The sequence below is a fragment of the Erinaceus europaeus genome, chromosome 12, assembly GCF_950295315.1.
Source record: "Erinaceus europaeus chromosome 12, mEriEur2.1, whole genome shotgun sequence".
In the NCBI taxonomy this organism is placed as follows: domain Eukaryota; kingdom Metazoa; phylum Chordata; class Mammalia; order Eulipotyphla; family Erinaceidae; genus Erinaceus; species Erinaceus europaeus.
In genome coordinates, this window is record NC_080173.1 from 17,571,039 (window position 1) to 17,593,390 (window position 22,352).

Below are 22,352 nucleotides of genomic sequence, written 5' to 3' on the forward strand. Positions count from 1 at the left end.
AGAGGGGCTAGAGAGGTAGCTTACAGGTAGAGCATGTGACTCACATTCCTTAGGCCCTGGGTTTAATCCCTGGCATTGCGTTAAAGACTAGTAAGAATGGATATACACATAATTAAAAAAATAAAAACAGAGGCACTCAGAGCTAATCACAAATTTGAACTTCCAAGGTGCTTCTGGGTGTTTGGTGACCTTCATGCTTTGGAGAATCTGTGATCCATTAATCTTATTGCTTGAAACCAATTGTTCTGGGTCTTAGGAAGTAGGAGCAAAGGTTCTCTCAGGGCATTGTCCTGTGTGACTGTGTCACCTCCTGCCATTCACATATGTCAAGAGGGCATGGAAGAGAGAAATCTTTAAAATATTGGCATGCCATGAAAGATAGGTTGATGGATTTCCTTTACCGATCATTTTGTGAGATGATTAAAAGAGGAAAACAAAAAATACAGCTGTAGTTCTCTTAACAACTACTGCGTCTTATCTCAATAAAGTGCCCTTTATCATAAGGTAGCATCACTGGATTCTGTAAATCTTTTTCTATTTATTGTGTTCCAGTCATAAATGTTTTCCAATAAAATGACCTCATTGGTCTGGAGAGCCATATTCATTTTGATAAGTCTCTCTTAAATTTGGTTGACAAAATGTTTTCCTTGGGATATTGTATATTAATCTCACCCATGGGCTATTTCATATCTAACAGGCCAGACTTCCTACATATAATGACATTTGAACCACAGGGAGGGTAGATGTTCTTTCTGGTGAATCACTGCTGTTGATAGGTGCTTTCCTCCAAATTCTGTTGTTTAATTCCGCCTTTGTACAGGTGTTGGTTTGTGTGAAAGAGCCTGTGTCCCTTCTCCCACAGAGGCTTTTACTTTGTTACAGTTTAGTCTACTTGGAGAGTGTCATAGGAAACCAAGAGCAAAAGAAAAATGAGGATGAGTTTTGGGGGTCCATCTCTAATGTCATTGCCTCTAGATTTTGCTGAAATTCACACTTTACCATTTGGGTTGATGAATAGAGAATACAGGATTTTCTTTGCTGGATATTTGATTCATTCTGAAATTGGAAAGGCCAAGGGGTTTTTGAAAACTCCTGGCATCGTATTTCCTTGTACTTTAATGATAACTGCATTGAGATAACTCACCTGGGGGCCCTAGCTGGTTTGCCATGTGTGTGGCCTGGGTTCAAGCCTGAGTCTCTCCGTTTCTTTTTTTCGCTGTCTTGAAAAGTCATCTTGGACTGGTGAAGTCCTGGTGATGACAGACATAAGTAAATAAACAGATGAATAAATAAATAGAAAGTAATAATAACGACAGACAGGGGCTCCATGTATCTAACCCAATAATACTGTCAAACAGGGTGTAATATCTCTGCAGTGGAAGTGCTGTTTTTTTGGTTTTTTAAAGATTACCAAAGATGCTTTCTGCTCTCAAGTTCCCCTGTAACCTGGCGCTGCAGCTCTTTCTGGGGGAGCCAGCACTTGGCTGTCTGGCTCACTGGGGTAATGCAAATGAGCGTGTTACATGTGTACAACAGTCCTAAAGTTCTTTATTTCCACCCCTTTTGTAATCAGTCTGGGCCTAAGTATATTATAAAGTATAGTCTCCTCATTTAAAACAATAGTGGAAGCTCACAAAGGGAAATTGTTAATATGTGTTCCAGCTTGTCATTTCTGCCTGTGTGAATAAAGAAGATAACCGTTCCTTTGGGGAAACTATTTCGGGAATTGAGCAACAGATATGCTAACCAGAGAATTCTCTTAACTGTAATTTTCCTTTTTTGTGTGTACTCAAAAATAACATTCTGATAGGCTCCTCTGTGCCTCTGCACATACAGAGCACAATCGCCACAGCCCAGGTGGTGTTAATATGGGACAATCCCCCCGGGCACATGTTGCCAAGAGTTGTACAGCTTGTTCACTGTCTTCGCCCATATGGCAGTCTGTCCCATTCATAGAAAGGCACTGGGGCTGTGCCTGGTGGGTACCGTGGTCAGTGTAGTGTGAAGAGAGAGGGGGCTTCTCTCACAGCGGCTTCTGTAGTGCAGTTTGTTTTATGTTGGATCTGAGCTTTTTTCCTCGCTCCTTTCCACTGTCCACCTCCTTCATTTTCAGAAGGTACACTTCTTTCTGCAGGTAAACTTCAGATGCAGAGGACATCATACTTAGCTTACAGAAAATCAGTTAAGAAAGAAAAAAAGAAAAGAACAAACGATTTCTTTTCTGGGGTGGTTGTTCACTGAATAGGACTTCTATAACTCTGTGGCTTCTGCTTCCTTGCTTTCTTACTTTCTTTTTTTTGCATTTTCAGTTGTAAAAGCTATTTTTATTGTGTGGTTTGAATTACGAGGCTAGTTTTTTTTTTTTTTAACTTAAATATTTTTAAAAGGGAAGATAAAATAATTATCAATTAAAGGAATCTGAGAGTAAAATATTCTCTGGATGTGTTAGAACTAGAGAGACAAATGAAAGAAAATCTAGAGTTCCCTATGGAAAAGTCTAGAAATTAGGGACATTAAAAAAAAAAAAAAAAAAAAAAAAAAAAACCCTTGGAAGACTGACCTCAGGGCAAAATGCCTTCTCCATTTATATCCCCAAATGTTGTTCTGCTTTTGTGTAACTATTTGTGACCTTGTTTGGTAAACAAACAGACCCCATAGCAACTGTGGCTGGTGATATTTATACTACCTGTAAGACTTCCCCAAACAAATTGACACACTTTTATGACCCTTACATTTCATTCCTTTTAGTCTTTATGGAAGCCAGCCTAATGGCAAATTCATCTTTCTTTCCTTAAAAAAATACTTTGAGGTCTGTCTTTGAAGAATCCTTTTCTCTGTGTATATTTTACATCTCAGCTATGAATGTTGAAAGAATTTGAAGGCGTGCTATGGCAGAAAGAAAGAAAAGCATTAAATGTTTGTGAAATTGAGGTGTGGTATTTACTTTGAAGAGGGCTCATTTTAGTTATCAGTGGAATTTCAGATGATACATCCAAAGGCTAATGCCGCACAGCACTCGTTATTCTAGATCTCTGACATGAACATGTATCTGTGGCTATGCCTTTACTTTATATATATATGAAATATTGACGGAAAAATTCTGGTACATATGAGCCCCTATATTCAACTTACATTTTTCCATATGAGTCATGTTTATGACAAGAACAAGATGTCTCGTGTTAAAGATCAGTGTGAGAAATAAATGGCAGTTTACTTTAATTAGAAAAAAAAATGACACCAGGAGCTGGAATAATCCAGTGGTGTTTGAATAAATTAGAGGATTGTGCAGACTGAAATAAAAAAAAAATAGAAAAAAAAAAAAGAAACTTAACAAGTATAAATGGAAAGTTGTCCAGAGTTTAACAAAAATGTCTTCCTAAGTGAGGCAGAAGTTGCTGGACTGTATAAATGGGTGTACATTCCCTCAACTGAACTTCACCCAAGCTCTAGCCACATGTCTCACTGTCATACACACTGAGGGCTAGGCCTTGAGCTCGACCAGGTCTGTCCTCATAGATCTGATGTTCTATGGGAAGAGAAATAGAAAAATAATAAGATTTTTATTTTTCCAGAACCAGAATTAAGTTTTGGGGAAAATAGCCAGACAAAGGAGAAGAGTGGGGTGAAGGTTACTACTTGGTGGGTAAATCAGTTTTGGCAAAGTGACCCTTGAACAGACTTGAAGAACAAAGAATCCTCTTGGCTGATGGCGCAGCAAAAGCAAAGGCCCTGAGGCAGAGGCAAAAAGAAAACTTGTTTTGCTGGATCATGGTCCACAACATGTTTAGTGTGGAGGTGGCTGCTGTGTTTAGTAGTTATGAGTATGGACTCTTGAGAGCTGGACTGCCTGCATTCCAATACAGACCGCCCACTAAAATGACTAATCTTAGTGTGATGGACTTTCCATCTGGGAAGTGGATGGACCACCATACCTTGCCACAATAGTTGTGAGGATTAAGTGAGTTAATCCACATTTTAGTCTCTGGGACCCGAGTTGATGCTCAATTAATATTAGCAACTATTATTCACAATTAATAGGATCTTTTGTTCCTTTGAATATTTGTTATGTATGTTTCATCTACTAACTATACAGGTTCTGAGATTTGAAAGATCAGTGCAGAACAGTTACTTAAGAGTTTATAATCCAGTGAGAGGGAACCGTGGAACAGTCTCAACAGTGTAATACATGCACATATACAAAATGTGATAAAGTGTTTGACTTACTAAAAATAAAATGAGCGCAAGTGAAATGTAGTTGAATATGTATTTCCACTCCTTACGTCCTCTTACTCTGCATCAGGTGAGATTTTTAAATGCAAAGAACTTCAAGAAGGAAAAGCATTCTTTTCTGATGCATGTGAAATGTTCAGAAGGTGAACTAACAAGATTCTTTTTTAATGAGTTAATATTGATTTACAAAATTATAAGATAACAGGTATAATTCTGCACTGTTCCAGTCACTAGAGTTCTGTGTCCCCATTCCCTCCTCTGGAAGCTACAGTAGTTCTCCCAAGGTTGCAGATAAGTGTTGACTATTACTTCTATAATTGTATGTATATATATACATACATACAATATATATGCTCCTTTTTTTTCTTCCCTGTGGCCCTGCCTTCTCTTCCTTTCTAAGTCATCTCTATACCTATCACTACTTCCGAACAGCCTCCCTTTTTTTCCTCCTCTCTCCGCGTCCTGATGGAGTTGGAGTCTAGAGCCCTCTGGTTACCTTGCTCTTCATTTCTCCCCTCTGGGAATATGGGTCAGAATTCTTTTTTTTTTTTTAAATATTTATTTTATTTATTCCCTTTTGTTGCCCTTGTTGTTTTATTGTTGTAGTTATTATTGTTGTTGTCGTTGTTGGATAGGACAGAGAAATGGAGAGAGGAGGGGAAGACAGAGAGGAGGAGAGAAAGATAGACACCTGCAGACCTGTTTCACTGCCTGTGAAGCGACTCCCCTGCAGGTGGGGAGCCGGGGTTCGAACCGGGATCCTTATGCCGGTCCTTGTGCTTTGCGCCACCTGCGCTTAACCCGCTGTGCTACAGCCCGACTCCCCGGGTCAGAATTCTTTATGGGATTCAGGAAGTAGGAGTTTTGGCTTCTTTGCTGGACATGGACATTGTCAGGTCAAGCCACACCCCCACTCTGTTTCTGTCTTCCCCTACTGGGAAAAGGCTCTGGAAAGGTGAGGTTCTGGGACACACTGGTGAGGTTGTCTGCCCAAGGACGTTAGGATGGAATCACAGTAGCACCTGCAACTTGGTGTCTGAAAGGTGGTAAGATACAAAATAAGATATATAGGGAGCTTAGGGTGGAAAAAAAGCTAGGAAGTCTATTTTAGTTATGTTCCTAGGGGCCCATGACTTTTGTAGTATTGCTTAAGTTTGACAGCTAACATGGAGGTTGACTAAAAATATTGTTTGGGAAGATGGTGTCAGAGTTGAAAAAAGGGCTAGAAAGCTGGACTGTGGCAGAGAGTAACTCCCAAACTTGAAGAAAATCTATGAATACAATAGTTTACCCCATCCACCTGACCCAGGGCCCGTGTATATTCATATTTAGCACAGGACCTCTGAGTCCCCATCAGTCTGAACTTGCAGTTCACGGTCACAGCTGGGAACATTCTGTTCTGCACTCATTTCAGGACGTCTTCCTTGAGTGGCAGGGTAGGATGACCCAGCTTCTGGTAAGGTAAGTGGGCCAGTCCCTATCATAGCTACTTTACAGGGAGCAAGTTCTTAGAGTGGCCCACAAGGGGGCTTATGATGACATTCCTGATGGAAGTCACCAGTGATGGTGGAGAGAGGGATCTGAACTAATGAGAATTTTTTTTTTTTTGCCTTCAGGGTTATCCCTGGGGCTTGGTACCTGCACTACAAATCCATTGCTCCTAGAGGCTATTTTTTCCAATTTTTGTTGCCATTGTTGTTGGGTAGGAGAGACAGAAATTGAGAGAAGGGGAAAGAAAGATACTTGCAGACCTACTTCACCACTTGTGAAGTGACTCCCTCTGCAGGTGGGGAGCTGAGAGCTCAAACCTGATCCTTATACTGATCCTTGTGCTTTGCACCTATGTGCACTTAACCTACTGCACTACTGCCCAGCCCCACTAATGAGAATTTTATTTTATTTATTTTCCCTTTTGTTGCCCTTGTTGCTTGTTGTTGTAGTTATTAATGTTGTCCTAGTTAGACAGGACAGAGAGAAATGGAGAGAGGAGGGAAAGATGGGGGAGAGAAAGACACCTGCAGACCTGCTTCACCACCTGTGAAGCGACTCCCCTGCAGGTGGGGACCCAGGGGCTCGCACCGGGATCCTCACGCCAGGGCCTGTGCTTCGTGCCACTTGCACTTAAGCCGCTGTGCTACCATAATGAGAATCTTAAGATCAAGAACTCTGCTACCCTTTACCACACACATATACTACAGGAGTAATAGTTGATGAGCCCTATTGCTGTATGGAGGTACTGAAGTATTAACTGCAAAATACTTTAAAGAGAGAACTTTTGAGGTTTTGGTAAGAATGATGCTCCCTCTTTCCTCTGCATCAGAATCACCTGGTGGACTACCTCAATTACTAATCATTGCTAAATTCCTGCCCCAGTGTTTCTGATGAAGAAAACTGGAGTGAAGCCTCCACATTTGCATCTTTAACAGGCTCCCAAGGGCTTGAAACTTGCCAATCGCTATTTTGCCCTGTGACATTCTTCCTCTTCTACTCCACAAAGTAGAAGAGAAGCAATTTGGACCATTATTATGTACTATTATTTAGGACATTCCGTGTTCCGTTGCTTAGACACATTCATTTTCAAAAAGAAAAATCCAGAAGACAATGACCCATTACACACTACACAAGCTTATCACAAAGTAAGTGTTTAATAAAACCTACTGGAGTATGTGTAGAGAAGAGTTTAATCCAGTGAACACTAATGGTGCTTCTCATACTGGAGCTAAATAAAAGTAATTAGATGAAGTGGGAGTTGCTTTAAGGAAACATAAATGCCAAGTGCCTTGGAGGTTTGAGCTAGTTTGTATTTTAGCTTTCTTGTCTCTTCATCTACTTACTGTCTTTCATTCCTCTGATCCTGAAGTGCAGATTTCTTTTTCTTTTCTTTTCTTTTTTTTTTCTCTTCTTTTCTTCTCTCTTCTATTTTTTTTTTTTTTCCTCCGGCCTGGTCCTGGATTAAATGTTGTAACCTTACTTTCCCCATATCTTTTTCTTTTTTTGAGAGCAGAAGACATACTTTCCCCACCTTGATTGGGGGATTAATGTTTTGCAGTCGCCAGTAAATATAATAGTTTGTACATACTTAACATTTCTGTTTTTCACCTAACAATACAACCTCCCACTAGGTCCTCTGTCATCCTTTTCCAGGACCTGTACTGGAGTACAGATTTCTATAGAGTACTGATGTTACGAGAATGAAATAAAAATAATTAGTGTCGGAATTTCTACGTATGCTCTTTGGTTTTTCTGGATATTGTTGATTCTTCTAGCATACGGACAGGGTTTCACATGGAGCTTATGACTCAGTAATGCAAATATACTTGCCTTGACATTATGAGAATGGCTGCCTAATGGTGTTAATAATTTTTGGATTAGTGGTCCCTATGTCTGTATTGACACAGTTGCTCACAGCCACCCTTTGGAAAACATGGTTTTCTTAACTGAGATCCAAGTGTTAAGGCTGCCTGTTGTAAACTTTCATTTACAAACTCAGAAGAGCCCTTCACGGTGTTAGAAACAAAACCCGGACCTTTCTACCTCTTCTTGTTCTTTCCCCCTTTTGATTCTTTCACTGGTCACAATGCAAACACAAACATTCTGCCTTTGTCATCACCTGCCCTGTTTTTGACCGACTGATGGAAGCACACCAAGCACTCTCAGCTGCCCTCTGTTCCATTGCCTTCACGCTGCCATTTACCAGTCCTGGTGTTTGGTAATCAGGATGCCATGTTTCACCCAGTCTAGCTGAAAAAGGAGATGGGGGCATTGGTAAAGACAGTTAACTGCCTAACATTATCTGTCATGGCATCCTTCTTTCTTATCATTAATTGGTACTTAGATCAACAGCCTACATATGAAGATACTTTTAGATCCTGAGCGACAGGTTCTAGTCCTAAGAACATCAACACACTTCTCTGTGCTGTTGTTGCCATTGTGGGTCTTTGTTCCTAAAGTCCAGGATGGTCCCGAGGCTCTTCTTTCACCATTAGAAATTCTAATTAATGGGGGTCCAGTGGTAGCGCAATGGGTTAAGTGCACATGGCGTGAAGTGCAAGGACTGGAATAAGGACCCTGGTTTGAGCCCCCAGCTCTTCACCTGCAGGGGAGTCCCTTCGCAAGTGGTGAAGCAAGTCTGCAGGTGTCTGTCTTTCTCTCCCCCTCTTCGTCTCCCCTCATCTCTCAGTTTCTCTCTGTCCTATCCAGCAACAACAATATCAGTGGCAACAATAAGGACAACAACAAGGGCAAAAATAAAGGGGGGGGGGAATATCCTCCAGGAGCAGTGGATTTGTGGTGCAGGCACCAAGCCCCAGTGATAACCATGGAGGCAAAAAAAAAAAAAAAAAAAAAAAGAAATTCTAATTAATGTGTCTGAGATTAGGCTCAACCCAGGAAGATAAACCCAGCTACTTGCAGTACCTTTTTTTTTCTTCCTTTTTAAAATATTTATTTATTTATTATTGGATAGAGACAGAGAGGAATGGAGAGGAGGGGGAGATAGAGAGGGAGAGAGGCACCTGCAGCCCTGCTTCACCACTTGTGAAGCTTTGCTCCTTCAGGTGGGGACTTGAAATACCTTTGTGAACTTTTGCTGTCAGGTCTTTTTTTAAGCTATGCATTCTTGCTTTATCCAACATGCATGGGCCATCCTTGAGGGTCTTAATACATACTGGAATATTTTAGCAGGATTCTTCACCTTCATTTTACTGAGGGAGAGGGGTCTTGGCTCAATAGGAGCTATGATAGTAAGTGGATCAAAACAGTGCTTTCCTGCCCTGCTCTTTTTTTTTTCTCTAGAAAAGCCCCCAAAATATAACATTTATATCCCTTGAAAAGTTAATTCGACATTCTGCTTCTTCACACACAGGTCTTTTGCATTCAGGGTCAGGGATAACACAGGTCAGTCTCAAAGAACATGTGTCCTAGGCAAGGCTTAAAATTTGGGGACTTGAAAGCTTGAATTTGTTGTAAAACTCACCAGTTCAACAGTTTTTGTCAGAGTGTTACCAATTAATGTGATATCTGATAAATAGTACTTTCTGTGCTAATATGAAATTGGTGTTTTTAAGCTGAAACAGGAGATGACCATTTCTCTCTACTAACTTCCTTTCCATTTTGCCTGTGCTATCATTTTTTTTTTTTTTTTACAAAAAAACATTGTACATAATTTGTAAATAACTTAGGACCAGCAAGTTTTAGTGAATATGCAACTATTGTTTTTCAATTCTTTCTAGTATTTATTTATTTGTTAGAAGATGAGAGAAGCAGAGTGTCACTCTGGCATGTAGGATGCAGGGGGATGAATTTAGCAACTTGCTTGAAAGTCTCCCACTTTATCCACTGCACCATCCCCTGGCTCCCCATTTTATTTATTTATTTGTTTGTTTGTTTACTTATTTTGCCTACAGGTTTAATCCTGGGGGCTCAGTGCCTGCACTACAAATCCACTGCTCCTGTGGCCATTATTTTTATTGTCTTATTTGGATAGGACAGAGAGAAATTGAGAGGAGAGGAGAAGATAGAGAGGGAAAGAGAAAGAAAGATACTTGCAAACTTGCATCACCACTTGCGAAGCTTTCCCCCTGCAGGCGGGGAGCCAGGAGCTCAAACCAGGATTTTTTTATTATTATTATTATTTATTAGAAAGGATAGGCTGACAAAACCATAGGATAAGAGGGGTCCAACTCCACACAATTCCCACCACCAGAACTCTGTATCCCATTCCTTCCTCTGATAGCTTCCCTATTCTTTATCCTTCTGGGAGTATGGACCCAGAGTCATTGTGGGGTGCAGAAGGTGCAAGTTTTGGCTTCTGCAATTGCTTCGCTGCTGAACATGGGCATTGGCAGGTTGATCCATATTCCCAGCCTCTCTCTCTTTTTTCCTAATGGGGCAGAACTCGGAGGATGTGAGGCTCCAGAACACATTGGTGGGGTCCTGTGCCCAGGGAGGTCCGGTTGTCGAACCTGGAATCTTGTGAGGGTCCTTGCACTTTGTACTATGTGCGCTTAACCTGGTGCATCACCACCACCCCCAACCCCCGCCCCACTTTAGTTTTTATTTATTTACTGCATTAGTAAGAAATAGAGAGAAAAGAGAACCAGAGCACCACTCTAGCACTTGTAGTATTGGAAGTGAAACTAAGGACATCATGCTTGAGAGTACAATGCTTTCTCTACAACTTTGGATTTTTTAGTCCCTAATCAATAGAGTTAGTAAAGGAGCATTTTAGGAATGATTCTTTTTTAAAAAAATTAATGAAGAACTAGTATTTTTTAAACTTCTTTTTTGTAATTTTTTATAACTGTTTATTTATTCCCTTTTGTTGCCATTGTTTATTGTTGTAGTTATTCCTGTTGTCATCATTGTTGAATAGGACAGAGAGAAATGGAGAGAGGAGGGGAAGACAGGGGGAGAGAAAGATAGACACCTGCAGACCTGCTTCACCGCTTGTGAAGTGACTCCCCTGCAGGTGGGGAGCCGGGGGCTCGAACTGGGATCTTTACACTGGTCCATTGAGCTTTGTGCCACCTGTGCTTAACCCACTGCACTACCACCCGATTCCCAAGAACAAGTATTTTCTAGGACAGTCATTGACACATAGGTACCTATCTCCCAATGGTAGGTTCTTGAACATCATACCCACCACCCACCCATGTCTTTATCCACCATCGTGTATTGGGCCCCTCACACCCTCCTCTCCCCCCCCCCCCCAACCTCCTCTGGTGTCCTTTGCTTTGCAATACAAGCACACTCACTCTTAACTGAGCTGCAGAATAGAAATCTCAAGTTTCCTGACACTGTGGTCCATGGAGCGACACCATTAACATCAGAAGTGCAGTCTTGGCTGCCACCTTCCTTATGTCTACAGCCTCCACATAAGATGCTCCTAGATCCTGAGTGACAGATTCTAGTCCTTAGTCCAAAACTGTATCTTAAAAAGATCTCCACACTATGAACATTTGCATAAGAAGCATTACACTAGGAACAGTCATGGGAAATTATGTCTTTTTTTTTAAACGATTTTTTAAAATTTTATTTTATTTATTTATTCCCTTTTGCTGCCCTTGTTGTTTTATTGTTATAGTTATTGTTGTCATCGTTGTTGGATAGGACAGAAATGGAGAGAGGAAGGGAAGACAGAGATGGGGAGAGAAAGATAGACACCTGCAGACCTGCTTCACCATCTGTGAAGTGACTCCCCTGCAGGTGAGGAGCCGGGGGCTTGAACCGGGATCCTTATGCTGGTCCTTGCGCTTTGTGCCACCTGTGCTTAACCTACTGCGCTACCGCCCGACTCCCCGAAATTGTGTTTTTCTTACGTAGAGACATAGATACGATCTTTGAGGCCCTGTCAGCTGTGCTTTACCATTATTTTACCATTCTCAAGTGTTGCTGTAATCCTATTTTTTATTGGACATTCTTAAGATTGATAGACTTAAATAAGTTTCAGAATTACAAATCTGATTATATTTGCCCATTTTCCCTAGCACACATGAGCATGAATTCATAATTATATATATATATATACATATATATATATATATATATATATATATATATACATATTTTAACTTTGCAGTTTTTTTTGCCTCCAGGGTTATTGCTGCGGCTCAGTGCCTGTACCACTGACCCACTGCTTCTGGAGTCTATTTTTTCCCCTTTTGTTGCCCTTGTTGTTTACGTTGTTGTGATTATTATTGTTGTTGTTGTTATTGATGTCATTGTTGTTGGATAGGACAGAGATAAATGGAGAGGGGAAGGAAAGACAGACACCTGCAGACCTGCTTCACCACCTGTGAAGAGACTCCCCTGCAGGTGGGGAGCTGGGGACTCGAACCGGGATCCTTACGCTGGTCCAAAGTGCTATGTGCACTTAACCCATTGTGCTACCACTCGACCCCGACCCCCCATAATTATATGTTTTACACAAAAGTTATTGTAAGAAAAGGGGAAGGGAACCCAAATAGCACTTTTGGCATGGGCAGTGCTAGGAATTGAACTTGATACTTCAAGCTTGAGAGTCCAATGTTGTCTTTATCACCACTGTGTCATCCCCTGGGCCATTAGTTTACAGTCATGAAAGTGAGGGTATTTGTACACAACTCACTCCATACACCGCTATACATGGCTGAACTTAGAGGACCACTATGGAAAAGAGACCTTTATTTCTCACAGGGTAAATTTAATTCAAGGAGAAAAAAGTACTTCTATGTCAGTGGTTAATAGTTTGTATTTCAAATATAAAGTTAGTTAAGGTAGGCCTCCTTTCTTTAGACATAATATTGAGAACAGATAATAATCTCAATTATTATTTAAAAGCACAAATCTGGCATCTAATAGACTAATTCACAGTTGCAAGTTTTATTCATGAATATCGTATCACAAGGGAATGTGAAATCCTCTAATTAAACATGATTTGAAAAGCAGCAGAAAATTGAGATGATGAGTGTTTTGGGGGGAGTCAAGGCTTCACGGCATGAGGAGGGAAGAGCAGGAAGCTGTGTATATTATATACCTTGGCTTGTGGAGAACTCCCTTCAACTTGAATGGTGGCCCCTCTGGTGGTTTTAATACAAAAACCTTTTTCTTTGTGGTAATACTCTAGAACACTTGGCCAGATTATATTTGGGAAACTTACTAGTATATTCATTGGATGGTTTATTTCTGTAATGGGTGAAAAGTAAAATAAGAAAGAAGGAAAGAGAGCATGAGAGAAGAAAAAAAAAGGAAGGAAGGAAGGAAGGAAGGAAGGAAGGAAGGAAGGAAGGAAGGAGAGAGCTTTGGTGCTATGTTATCTTTTCCTCTGTCTCTGTCTTTCTCTCTGAAAAGAATGGCCTGGAATGGTGAAGCCCTGGTAAGGACAGAACTATCTGAAGCCTGATTTATATTTTAGAGAAGGCTTTATCAGGAGAAACTAAGTTTATACCGTGTGTAAATCCAAGAAATACCCAATATGATATATAAAGTATCATTAGGTATACACTGTATTGATAGTAGAACAGAAATGTGATGAGAACTAAAAAAAAAAAAAAAAAAAAGGTAGAAAGACAAGTGTAATACATGTCATTAAAGAATTGAACTGATTGGGACCTGGCAGTGGCGCACCTGGTTAAGCGCACACACTACAGTGCACAAGGACCTGGGTTCAAGCCCCTGGTCCCCACCTGCAGGGGGAAAGTTTCACAAGTGGTGAAGCAGGGCTGCAGGTGTCTCTCTGTCTCTCTCCATCTCTATCTCCCCTTCCCCTCAATTTCTCTCTGTCTCTATCCAATAATAAATAAAGTTAAAAAAAGAAAAAGAATTTAACAGATAAAAAGAAAAGTCATTTAAAAAAAAGTGTTTTCTATTGACACTTAGCTGTTGTTATGATGACAGTTTAGTTTTATTTTAAGGCTCTTTTATTAATGGTCCTGAGTACATATATACATACATATATATATATGTGTATATATATATATATATATAATCAGTGGACTCCCTTTACCTACTATAGTTTGGGAATGAGGAGTCACTTGCCAACCAGCCCAACTCAAAGGGAGGGGAGAGAGTTTGTGCCTGTGTACTATGGATCAGATATAGTGAAACGTCTACATGGTCCTGAGTGCAAAGAAATGGTAGAAGAGGGACTAGGAGAGACCTAAGCCACAGAGGGAGTTTGTCCACAGACTGGTCTTAATCGTTTCTGTTCTGGGTGCCAATCTTAGGGTTAGTGTTTAAAATGTTAGCTAGATGATTGAAGTGCCCAAATGGTGGGAAGGTATAAAGTGGCCAGCTGGGTGGTGGTGGGGAGGGGGAGGGTCAGGAACCGTGAATAGCTTCTAAATCAAAGGAGCCCAGAAAGGGGATTCCTTATTATTATTTTATTTTTTAAATATTTATTTGTTTATTCCCTTTTGCTGCACTTGTTTTATTGTTATTGATGTCCTCATTGTTGGATAGGACAGAGAGAAATGGAGAGAGGAGGGGAAGACAAAGGGGAGAGAAAGACAGCTGCAGACCTGCTTCACCACCTGCTTCACCACTGGACTCCCTGGCAGGTGGGCAGCTAGGGTCTCAAACCAGGATCCTTATGCCAGTCCTTGTGCTTTGTGACACCTGCGCTTAACCCATTGCGCTGATTCCCTGGGATTCCTTATTTTTAATGTATGTGTGTTCATAGTGAGTAGATGGCTTAGAAGAGATAACTGTATGCATTCTCCATACTGGAAAGGCAGTATGGAGAATTTCTCTTTCATTTTCAATTTTCAACTTTCAATTTCTTCAGCCAGTACTCATTAAGTACCACTTCCTCATTAATGTAACAGGTAGCCACTCCCTCTGTCACCTACATATCCTTAATAAAAGTTGGGTAGAGGTTTTGCCACAGGGAGGATCACCAAAAGCCATCTTGTCTCTTCAGTTTCTTTCTTTGTTTTTTTATATTTATTTATTTATTTTCCCTTTTGTTGCCCTTGTTTTTGTTTGTTTGTTTTTAACTGTTGTAGTTATTGTTGATGATGTCTTTGTTAGATAGGACAGAAAGAAATGAAGAGCAGGGGGAAGACAGAGGGGGAGAGGAAGGGATCCTTAAGCCGGCCTTTGCGCTTCGTGCCACGTGCACTTTAACCAGCTGCACTACCCCTGACTCCTTCCCTTCTCTCCCCCTGACTCCTTCCCTTCTCTCCCCCTGACTCCTTCCCTTCTCTCCCCCTGACTCCTTCCCTTCTCTCCCCCTGACTCCTTCCCTTCTCTCCCCCTGACTCCTTCCCTTCTCTACCCCTGACTCCTTCCCTTCTCTACCCCTGACTCCTTCCCTTCTCTACCCCCTGACTCCTTCCCTTCTCTACCCCTGACTCCTTCCCTTCTCTCCCCCTGACTCCTTCCCTTCTCTCCCCCTGACTCCTTCCCTTCTCTCCCCCTGACTCCTTCCCTTCTCTCCCCCTGACTCCTTCCCTTCTCTCCCCCTGACTCCTTCCCTTCTCTCCCCCTGACTCCTTCCCTTCTCTCCCCCTGACTCCTTCCCTTCTCTCCCCCTGACTCCTTCCCTTCTCTCCCCCTGACTCCTTCCCTTCTCTCCCCCTGACTCCTTCCCTTCTCTCCCCCTGACTCCTTCCCTTCTCTACCCCTGACTCCTTCCCTTCTCTCCCCCTGACTCCTTCCCTTCTCTCCCCCTGACTCCTTCCCTTCTCTCCCCCTGACTCCTTCCCTTCTCTCCCCCTGACTCCTTCCCTTCTCTACCCCTGACTCCTTCCCTTCTCTCCCCCTGACTCCTTCCCTTCTCTCCCCCTGACTCCTTCCCTTCTCTCCCCCTGACTCCTTCCCTTCTCTCCCCCTGACTCCTTCCCTTCTCTACCCCTGACTCCTTCCCTTCTCTACCCCTGACTCCTTCCCTTCTCTACCCCCTGACTCCTTCCCTTCTCTACCCCTGACTCCTTCCCTTCTCTCCCCCTGACTCCTTCCCTTCTCTCCCCCTGACTCCTTCCCTTCTCTCCCCCTGACTCCTTCCCTTCTCTCCCCCTGACTCCTTCCCTTCTCTCCCCCTGACTCCTTCCCTTCTCTCCCCCTGACTCCTTCCCTTCTCTCCCCCTGACTCCTTCCCTTCTCTCCCCCTGACTCCTTCCCTTCTCTACCCCTGACTCCTTCCCTTCTCTCCCCCTGACTCCTTCCCTTCTCTCCCCCTGACTCCTTCCCTTCTCTCCCCCTGACTCCTTCCCTTCTCTCCCCCTGACTCCTTCCCTTCTCTCCCCCTGACTCCTTCCCTTCTCTCCCCCTGACTCCTTCCCTTCTCTACCCCCTGACTCCTTCCCTTCTCTACCCCCTGACTCCTTCCCTTCTCTACCCCTGACTCCTTCCCTTCTCTCCCCCCTGACTCCTTCCCTTCTCTCCCCCTGACTCCTTCCCTTCTCTCCCCCTGACTCCTTCCCTTCTCTCCCCCTGACTCCTTCCCTTCTCTCCCCCTGACTCCTTCCCTTCTCTCCCCCTGACTCCTTCCCTTCTCTCCCCCTGACTCCTTCCCTTCTCTCCCCCTGACTCCTTCCCTTCTCTCCCCCTGACTCCTTCCCTTCTCTCCCCCTGACTCCTTCCCTTCTCTCCCCCTGACTCCTTCCCTTCTCTCCCCCTGACTCCTTCCCTTCTCTCCCCCTGACTCCTTCCCTTCTCTACCCCCTGACTCCTTCACTTCTCTTCAGTTTCTAAATGAGGAACCGGAGGAAGGGCAGTGCAGTCGAGTGAATTGCAGGGTTCCTGGTGGTGATTAATAAAGCAGTAAGAAGTGAAGTCTCCAGTAAAGAAATAGTACTGGACCAAATAAAGGGCTAATTTATACTTCATTTACTTGTTAAGCAGGTTTACAAAGTTTACTTAGAAAAGATCTTTTTCGGCTTACAAAAATCTCAACAGGATCTGGGAACGATACTGCCTTAGGCACTTGTTCTCTTAAAAGGGGAGTTCTGGTGGTGGGAATTGTGTGGCATTGTTGCCTCTTCTCCTATGTTTTTTTGTCAGTGTTTTTCTAAATAAAAATAAGGAAACAAACAAAAAGTATTGTTTCCCAGGCTGTACTTTTAAAAATTCACCTCTTGGGAGTTGGGCAGTAGCGCAGCGGGTTAAATGCAGGTGGCACAAATGCAGGGACCGGTGGAAGGATCCCAGTTCGAGCCCCCGGCTCCCCACCTGCAGGAGAGTCTCTTCACAAGCAGTGAAGCAGGTCTGCAGGTGTCTGTCTTTCTCTCCTCCCGTCTTCCTTCCTCTCTCCATTTCTCTCTGTCCTATCAAAAAAGGACAACAGTAACAACTATAACAATTAAAAAGAAGAAAAAAAAGGGCAGCACAAGGAAATAAATAAATAAATAAAAAATTCACCTCTTGTGGCCCTGGAAGTGGCATAGTGGAATAAATGTTGGACTCTTCAGTATGAGATCCATTTTTTATATCTAAATATCAAACAGAATTTAAAATTGTATTACTATAAATTTGTGATTTACATAGTTAATTAAGATATATCAACTTAATGTAATTTAAGAAACCCCACAAATATATTCTCTTTAAATGTACCTGGGACAGACACTATGTAACAGAGTGGCTATTTAAAGAGGAGGCAAACTATTTTTTTAATGGAGATAATAGCATGTAATCCTCTCATCATAAAATACTGTACCCATACAGGCCTCTGTATCTCTGTGTCTGGCCTTGCATATAAATCCATGGGTATATGCCAGGATTTTGAGTTTTTTATAGACTTGCATTGTACTGGTTGTCCTAAGACTAGTGATTTGCCATCTTTCCTTGCTTTTAAAAAGTAAGGATAGCGGGAGTCAGGCAGTAGCGCAGCGGCTTATGCGTACGTGGCGGGAAGCCCAAGGACCAGTTTAAGGATCCCAGTTCGAGCCCCCAGCTCCCCACCTGCAGGGGAGTCGCTTCACAGGCAGTGAGTCAGGTCTGCAGGTGTCTGTCTTTCTCTCCCCCTCTCTGTCTTCCCCTCCTCTCTCCATTTCTCTTTGTCCTAGTCAGTAACAACTACATCAATAACTACAACAGCAAAACAACAAGGGCAACAAAAGGGAATAAATAAATATTTTAAAAAGGTTTTTCCAGGTGGGGGTGTAGCATAATGGTTATGCAAAGAGATTTTCATGCCTGAGGCTCTCAAGCCCCAGGTTCAATCCCCCACACCACCATAAGCCAGAGTTGAGCAGTACTCTGGTAAAAAAAAAAAAAAAAAAAAGTATTTCCTTCGCTCAGAATGACAGTACTCATAAATTTGAGTCTAGTACCCAATAGCCTAAGTTTTAATATTTTTATTCTTGTATCATATGTGTTCTTACTATATTTATTTATTTATTTCCTCCAGGATTACTGCTGGGGTTCGGTGCCTGCACTACAAATCCACTGCTCCTGGAGGCCATTTTTACCTTTTGTTGCCCTTGTTTATCATTGTTGTTACTATTATTGTTGTTACTGCTGTCGTTATTGTTGGATAAAACAGAGAGAAATTGAGAGAGGAGGGGAAGACAGAGGGGGAGAGAAAGACACTTGCAGACCTGCTTCACCACTGGTGAAGCGACACCGGGGCAGGCGGGGAGCCAGAGGCTCCAAACCAGATCCTTATGCTGGTCCATGCGCTTTGCACCATGTATGCTTAACAGGCGCCACTACCTCCTGGTCCCATCCCCCTCCCACCCTCCTCTTCCACCCGTTTTGTTTTTTACTATTCTTTTTTTTTCTAAGGGTAAACATTTTTTATTTCTGAGAAAAAAATATGGAACACTTCACGAATTTGCATGTCATCCTTGCGCAGGGGCCATGCTAATCTCTGTATAGTTCCAATTTTAGTATATGTGCTTCCGAAGCAAGCACCCTTTTTTTACTATTCTTAAAAAATCTCTCATCCAGTGAAATTTTATCCACTTGACTGCTTGGAGAATATCTTAAGGGCCTGGCAGTGGTGACCCTAGTTTGAGCTCCCACTCGCCGCTTGTAAGGGGAATGCTTCTCGAGCAGTGATGAGGGTCTGCAGGTGTCTGTCTCTCCTTCTCTTTCTGTCTCCATTCTCTCTGAATTTCACTCTGTCCTATCTAATTAAAAAAAAAGAAGGAAAAAATGGTCACTGGAAGCTACGGATTCCTAGAGCTGGCCCAGAGCACCAGCAACTGGAGGCAAAAAGGGGGGGGGGGGCGCAGTTGCTGGCGCACCTGGTTGAGTGCACGTTACAGTGCTCAAAGACCCGGGCTCAAGCCTGCAGGGGGAAAGCTTTGCAAGTGGTGAAGCAGTGCTGCAGGTATCTCTATCTCTCTTACTCTCTCGATTTCTGCCTGTCTCTATCCAATAAATAAAGATAATAAAAAAAATTTTTTTAAAGAATAAGAGAAGATCATTTTAGCAGTGAGGTTTGTAAATCTCAGTAGGGCTCCTCTAGTTCACTTCTGTTACTCTTTTCTCTTGTGAGAGGCAACTGTCGTGAGTTAGTTTTCTGCCTTTTTTTATTGTTGTTCCAGATTTATTTCCTAAATTATGGCCTAATAGCTTGACATTATTTTCAGATTAATAATATATTAGAGTCTAGTAAAATTAGTCAGAAACCATAAAGAGATATATTGATTTTTGATCAAGCACACTTCTGTGTACTTACATATTTACTGTGAATGCTCTTTAGCTTAAGTGTTCATAATAGTGGCACTGTGAATTAATTATGCCATAAGTCAGGCACACATGGCATCTGTATATGTCTGCTTTATAAATGTGAATTGATAAAATAAATGAACACGCATCTTGGTGGTAACATAATATACAGATTTATGTCGTTTGTGTGTGTGTATGTGTGTGTGTATGAGGCGGGGGGGTGGTAACTCACTGTGCTTGAAGTTCCAAACCCGAAAGAAGCAGTGGAATTAGTTGCAAAATAATCCTTTCTCCACAGAGGATGTACTTGAGTACAAAACAGAAATCACAACGCTTGTTTTACATTTCTATTTGATGGACTCTAAGGTTGTCGATGATTGTAAAAAAAAGAAAAAAATGTTTTGCAAGAAGTCTGGATGCAGAAATCTAATAAGAGAATATATTTGAGAATACAGTTCACCAGCAAGTGCAACAAATATACTCTCCCAGGCACCACATAGTGTGGATCAGAGTGTCCCATGACTTGGGTCTCTGTGACCAAATCATTACATATTGATTGGAAACCCCTGGAGGATTACCCCCTTCATATGCATGCCAAGTTTTCTCTCGTTCATGGTTTCAGTAATTTTAGTAATGTAATATTCTAGCCACTATTAACTTTCCTTTTAAACTAATCCCATAGTTGGATATAGTCTCTTTCTGACTATTACTACTATTATTATTATTATTCTGAATAATTTAACTGCATTATCATTTGCTGGATTAAATTAAGCTGTGAAAAATGATATAGTGAGGGGGGCCAGGTAGTGGTGCACCTGGTTAAGCACATACATTACAGTGAACAAGGAGTTCAAAACCCTGGTCCCCAACTGTAGAGGAACATCTTCACGAGTGGTGAAGCAGGGCTGCAGGCTATCTGTCTCTCTCCCTCTCTGTCTCCCTCTCCTCTCAATTTCTTTCTGTCTCTATCCAATAATAAATAAATTAAAACAGAAGAAAAAGGTACAGTGAGGTGAAAGTTTGTCAAGCAAGGGAAATGGAAAGTGTGCCATCTACATAGAAAGCAGAAGATAAATCTCAAAGTCAAGTACAGGTTTGATCATTTTTTTAGATGAAATGATATGTCCTAATATTTTAAAGAATCCTTTGCAGGTAACCTTAGAGAGCTTTGCAGCTTTGCAGCTTTGCGTATACCAAAAGCCTATCAGCATTCAAGTACATAGCAGTCCATGCCTAACATTGCACTGATCACCTTTTGGAATTCAAACTCTTGCTTTCAAAACCCAGTGCAAAAGTAATTAGCAAAATTCATTGTGCAAGGCAAGTTTAGATTCACTCATAACCACCTTTGGTCTTGTGGGTTCCTCTTGTTCTGTATGTTTGGTGTGATGATGCTTGGCAGCAGATTTAATCAGCTGGCTTTTGTGTTGTTCCTTTTCAGTTTATCCCACGAGGAGCACTCCCACAGCCATCCTCTCTATGGACATGGTGTATGTAAGTGGCCTGGCTGTGAAGCAGTGTGTGAAGATTTCCCATCATTTCTAAAGTAAGGATGATTTTATATTGCTTTTTTCTTCTTTTGCATAGCTGTCACTTCCCACTGTTCCTGCCTTTTCTCATACAATGCCTTTTTGGCGGAGGGTTTCATGCCACGGTTTTGAGAGTAGACTCTAAATCACAAGGTCTAGCACTCTTGTCATATGCATAGTTACAAAAATCTATTGAAATTTCAACTTAAAGGGGAAAAGATTCACACCCAGGGACAAGTAAGACTTAGTAAGAGCCCATGTTTACCCATTTTTCCCCCAGAATGACAGTGATTAAGTAAAAATTCCATTACCATTAAACTTGAAATAACTTAGTTTTCACTCTTACTCATGCCTCATATACTAAACCAAGGGCATACAGACTAATTTTGTAAAATGGATGTCGGTTTACTGATCAGTTGCCACTTGGTGATTGAGCCTCTTACTTACTGCGTACAAATGACTTTATAAGTGTCAGAAACAGATGATTCAGAAATGTCACCATCTAGATTCTTGTCTTTCTTTTATTGGTCTTAGTTTTTATATTCCTTATAGAGAGGATGAAGGAATTTAAATTTGTACAGTCAAAATACAACTTTGTTATTCCATCTGAAACTGTAACACCGACAAAATGTCTCTTTTCAGTAAGCGACGTGTTGATCTTATAATTAAAATGAAATGCTTCCTTACTACATCTTAATATTTCCTCTCCTATAATAACTTGTTTAAAGTAGTATTCTAAAAGTCACAGCATTTTGGTGGCGAGTGTGGTGTGGAACTATACCCCTGCATTCTTAAAATCTCATAAACCATTATTAAATCACTAAATTGAATTTTTAGAAAATTATACCAAACTATTTATTATTTAAATCAGATAAAACATTCATAGAATTGTTACTAAACATAATACATATTAATATTCACTAAATATAATTTACTTATTATTAAATATTTACTGGCTATTTACTAGATATAAATAATACTACATTTATCATGAAACAACAAAACATATTCATGGAGATAATTTCTGTACATCTGGGTGTATGATGGTTGACAGATTGGGTATTGGGGAGCAGAGTTCTTCCCAAATTTTCGCTCTCATTCCAGCCCTAGGATACATATACATGTACCGTGTGCACATGCATATGTTTTTGTGTGGTCTGTATTGCTATAACAATCTCTGCATATCTGTCTAAGGATTTTGATATAAGTATTGTAATAAAACAACCTTTAATGACTTACTTAGCATGACCTGCAGACAGTCTTGATTACCCTTTCTGGGGTCCTGTGAATCTATTTCATAGCACCCCAGATTTCATACTTCAGGTGTTTCATATGGCCATTATAAAACTCCCGTGCTTGCACAGTTGTTAAAAGAGATACCTAAAACTGTTTCTAAATATCCACTCTTGGGAACAGTGTTTCCTTATTTTAAATGAAGCCACGCCATTCATAATTCACGTTAGTGCTAATGGACTTTGGCCTCTGATAAATCATTGC

General features: G+C 41.5%; 1 protein-coding gene and 1 non-coding gene across 15 annotated transcripts in view; one reads left to right on the plus strand and one right to left on the minus strand.

Moving 5' to 3' along the window:
* Nucleotides 1–22,352, plus strand: part of FOXP1 (forkhead box P1) — a 495,633-nt gene that overhangs the window by 396,311 nt on the left and 76,970 nt on the right. For all 14 annotated transcript variants that reach the window (XM_060202871.1, XM_060202866.1, XM_060202864.1 and 11 more), the window contains one exon: nt 20,768–20,872. In XM_060202871.1, the coding sequence (XP_060058854.1) occupies nt 20,768–20,872 (105 nt within the window). The remainder of the gene's footprint in view (nt 1–20,767; nt 20,873–22,352) is intronic.
* On the minus strand, nt 18,461–18,564 carry LOC132542222 (U6 spliceosomal RNA). Its single transcript, XR_009553328.1, has one exon. It is a non-coding gene; the product is annotated as a U6 spliceosomal RNA (small nuclear RNA).